The following is a 3,831-nucleotide window of genomic DNA, read 5'->3' as shown; positions in this document are numbered from 1 at the left end:
AAAAAAAAAAAAAAAAAAAAAAAAAAAAAGAATGCCCTAGGCCCAGTGGTGGAGATCCTCAAACCAAGCCACAAAAACAAAACAGTCTAAACCTGTGAAGGGTGGATTACACCTTATTCTTGGCTGAGATTTGGGGAGGAATAGCTACAAATTCAAGGCTAGCTAGGGCTACACAGTAAAATTCTATCTCTGTCAAATTCAGTCAACCAAAAAACCCATCAACAAAACTTGTCTAATTTTATATGGATTTCAACTCAACAGTCAAGATTTAACAAACAAAAAACCAATCCCATGGCACAGCAAAAAGCCTTCCCACTCTGGAGCACAAGGGTTGGCCCAGGCTTTCTTTTATTGGTGTATTTGCAATTCACTGTGGTGCCCTGACTGGCATGGAACTTGGAATAGTTCTCCCACTTCAGCTTCCTAAACGCTGGTAACTCAGGGACCAGTGGGACACCTGGGTACAGGAGTAAACCTGTCTAGGGGCTTGTCTGCTGGAGCTGCAGGGTGGAATGTACTTCAGAGAGGGTCTAAACCAAATGTTGTATCAAGACAGGGGACTAAGAGATGAAGCTATAGCTATAGCTCAGTTGGTGGACCACTAGCCTAGCAGTACCAGGTAAAGCAGGTGTAGTGGCAAAAGCCTATCACCATAAGTTAGAGGAGAATCAGAATTCAGGGTCATTCGTAAATAAGAGATACTGTCTCAAAAACAAAAAAGCTCTTAAGAACTGTCCCTTCCAATCAAAACCCCAAAGCCAAACTAAGAGTCAGGCATGGTGGAATTTGCCTGTAATCCCAGCACTTGGGAGATTGAGACAAGAAAACTGAGTTACTCAGGCTGGGCACCGCTGCATTGCAGAGCCCTCAAAACAAGAACAAAGGAATCAATCAACCAAACCACCCAAAATCAAACAGAAAAAGGGGCTGTGGACCAGCTTCCCACTAGGCTAAGTTCAGAAAGGGGCTACGCCTTTGAGGCTGGACTCCAGTCCACAGAGTGGCCGCTGGGAGGGCTGGAGGGTGGGAAAATGAGAAGACTGGAGGAGTGGTAGTTCTGTAGGAAGAGACCAGCAATACAGGTGGGTGGACTTCTCACAGCTTTCCACTTAAAACTGTTAAGTTCTTGATTAAAAGCACAAGCTGCTAAAACCAGGCAACACCACGTTAAAAACTCTCCACACTCATGACATACCTTCCTTCACCTGTGTCACCTGTGGACCAAGGGAGGACAGACACATATAGGGCTAGACCCCAGCCTGGCTCCCTGGGTGGCTTGTGGCTGCCATAATATCTGTGCGTGCTGGCCCTTTGGGGTTTTTCTCTCAATCTTTAGTTAATGGACACTGTAGTGACTGCACTGGGGTCATGGAGGTTTCACTTCAGTCGCCCCCTCCACACCGATCATGGAGTTTGTCATAACCCCATCCTTAGCTTTCAGTGCTTAAGACATGGTCACTAAAAGCACTCTAACACCAAGACAGATGTCAAGTTGCAAGGTTCTTGTTTGAAATGCTCTATGTACAAAATGCCCTAGAAGCAAAAAAAAAAAAAAAAAGAAGAAGAAAGAAAAGAAAGCTTAAATAAATAGGCAGGGCTGTGATGCAGAAACTGAGGGGTCCCTGGGACCCAAGGGGCTGGAGGAAGAGGAAAAGGTTGGGAGCACCTGGCCATGGGCAGTGGCTGCCACGTGGCTCAGTGACGATGTCCACGAAGGCCTTGGAGCCTTGTCCCTTCAGTCATGGATTCCAAAGCTCTGAGAAGTGGCCTTCATGGTGCCTGGGTGACAGACAGCTTCCAAGCACCATCTTCGCCACCAAAGAGAGTACCTATCTAGGTACCACAAACTGGCAGGAACCATTGTCCCTTGACATCACTGTGTCACCCTTGGTGGAGCCCATAAGCCAAGAGGAGCTGAGATGGTCCCATAATTGTCCTCCATGGAAGGCCGCACAGCTGCTAGGAAGGAAGCTCCTTCAGTCAGGTCCAGCGGGACTTCTGCCTAGTACCCTGGGCCAAGAGGCGATGTTGAATATGAGCAAGGAGATTGCCGAAGGCAAGATGGGTACCCAAAGTCTCAGCTGCCATCAACTGTACATGCACACCTGGCCCCAAGCTCCTCCCCTGCACTAAGATCACCTTCCAGAACAGTCAGGTCGAGAGGCTGACTTCCAGGTCCTCAGAAGTCCCTGAGTGCAGGGGCACTGGAAGAACAGCAGGATGAGGAAAGTGAGGATTATGTCTCTACCCTCAGCTTGCCCTGGGCTGGAGGCTGCTTTGTGCTGTTGCACTTAGGTAGTCGGCACCAAGGTTTTGTTGAACAGTCTGATGATGGCCCTATACACAGATTGTCATCCTATTCAGACAAAGATTAGGACATCAGTCCCCTCCAAGAGATGGCACTGAGTCCTGGTACAGGCAGGGATCAGCTGTCACCCTCAGAGGCAGATGACGGCTCCAACATTCCTGGGACTCACTCAGCTCTGGACAACGGTGAGGGGCTGGTAGATACCCTGGTGGTTTTGTTCCCAGAGAGCTCCAGTGTTGGGTCCAAGTTGGGGACACAGGCCAGAAGGGCCTCACAGAAGGCTGGCCAGGCTGGTGTTAGGTCCATTCTGAGCTTGGAACTGCACAGGTGGTGGGCCATCTGTCCACTGTCGGGGAGAACACACATGGGTGAGCCTGGTGGCCCTTCTAGGAAAAAGGGACAACATAGCCCTTCACACCTGAGGAGCTGGAGGCCCTCACCCGCATGTCTGCTCCCCACCCTGTATACCGTAATGAGGTTGTGCTCTGGGAGGCTGCAGGCCTCAATGTGGTCCTGTAGCAGCTGCTGGGAGAAGTTCTGGTGCATCTGTGCAGCCTCATGGGCATCCATGGCATTCCCGCATGCCTTGTTCAGATCTGAGAATGGAGCAGGGGTCATTGTCTAGTTCATATTCTGGGTGGCCAAACCCATACTAACCAGAGCAGACAGGAATTGCCCTCAGGGATGCAAACTCATCTTGAGGTCCAGAAGGATCATCCACAAAGCCCTATTAGGAGAAGTCCCAGCTCCACCTACCACAGTTCTTAAAAGTCCCCTGGAAAATCAGGCATGGTGGCTTGGCAGGAAAGGAATATAAATCTCTGTGAGTTCAAGACCAGCCTTGTCTACATAGAATTCCAGGCCAGCTAGGGCTACATATCAGACCCCATCTCCAATAAACAAAAATAAAAGTCCCTGGAGATGCAGTCCTGCTCATGTGCTATCAGGGCCCCACAAGTATGTCTGATAGCCTTGTTCACTCTCACCTCTCAGGAGGGCCGATGACCACAACTGCACAGACATGTCTGGGATCTTGCTGGCCAGTTGCATGGCAGGCACCACCATGTTGTTACTCTCCTGCCAATCAAAAGCTAAGGATGAATTGGTGGCTTTGGAAGAGTGGCTTTGACTCCACCTGCCCATTTTATGTTCTGCTGCTGCTGGACAAATTCAGAGCCTACCTAAAATGGTCACCTGAAATAGTCTTGTTCACCTTGAAAAAAACAACAACAACAATAACAGCAACAAAAACCAATGAGCATCCTTGCTCCTGCTCTGCACATGAGGCAATGAGTGGACCACAGTGTGCTTCCTGCTAGATAGAGAAAAAAACAGCTCTGACGTCACAATAAGAAATGATTAGCCAAGGGGCAAGAGAGATGGCTCAGAGGTTAAGAGCACTGACTGTTCTTCCAAAGGTCCTAAGTTCAATTCCTAGCAACCATATGGTGGCTCACAACCATCTGTAATGGGGTCTGGTGCCCTCTTCTGGCCTGCAGACATACATGGAAGGAATGCTGTAT

General features: G+C 49.1%; 1 protein-coding gene across 1 annotated transcript; it reads right to left on the bottom strand.

Annotated features, from left to right (window-relative positions):
* Positions 1-305: 305 nt before the first annotated feature.
* On the bottom strand, positions 306-3,816 carry LOC126496301 (MAU2 chromatid cohesion factor homolog). Its single transcript, XM_050133833.1, has 3 exons — positions 3,295-3,816; positions 2,777-2,904; positions 306-2,654 (listed from the first exon to the last, which is right to left on the bottom strand). The coding sequence occupies exons 1-3, from the start codon at positions 3,449-3,451 to the stop codon at positions 2,580-2,582; spliced, it is 360 nt and encodes a 119-aa protein (XP_049989790.1). The 5' UTR covers positions 3,452-3,816; the 3' UTR covers positions 306-2,579.
* Between the last annotated feature and the right edge of the window lie 15 nt (positions 3,817-3,831).

This window comes from Alexandromys fortis, unplaced genomic scaffold, assembly GCF_014885135.2.
Source record: "Alexandromys fortis isolate MF-2015 unplaced genomic scaffold, M_Fortis_MF-2015_v1.1 scaffold_2529, whole genome shotgun sequence".
Classification (NCBI taxonomy): Eukaryota; Metazoa; Chordata; class Mammalia; order Rodentia; family Cricetidae; genus Alexandromys; species Alexandromys fortis.
This window is presented reverse-complemented; position numbering and strand designations above follow the sequence as displayed.

Coding starts and splice junctions, on each gene's coding strand:
- LOC126496301 (XM_050133833.1), bottom strand. CDS start 3,451: ATGGGCAGGTGGAGTCAAAGCCACTCTTCCAAAGCCACCAATTCATCC. Junction 2,905..3,294: donor GTCATCGGCCCTCCTGAGAG/GTGAGAGTGAAC, acceptor CTCCATTCTCAG/ATCTGAACAAGGCATGCGGG. Junction 2,655..2,776: donor CAGAGCACAACCTCATTACG/GTATACAGGGTG, acceptor TCTCCCCGACAG/TGGACAGATGGCCCACCACC.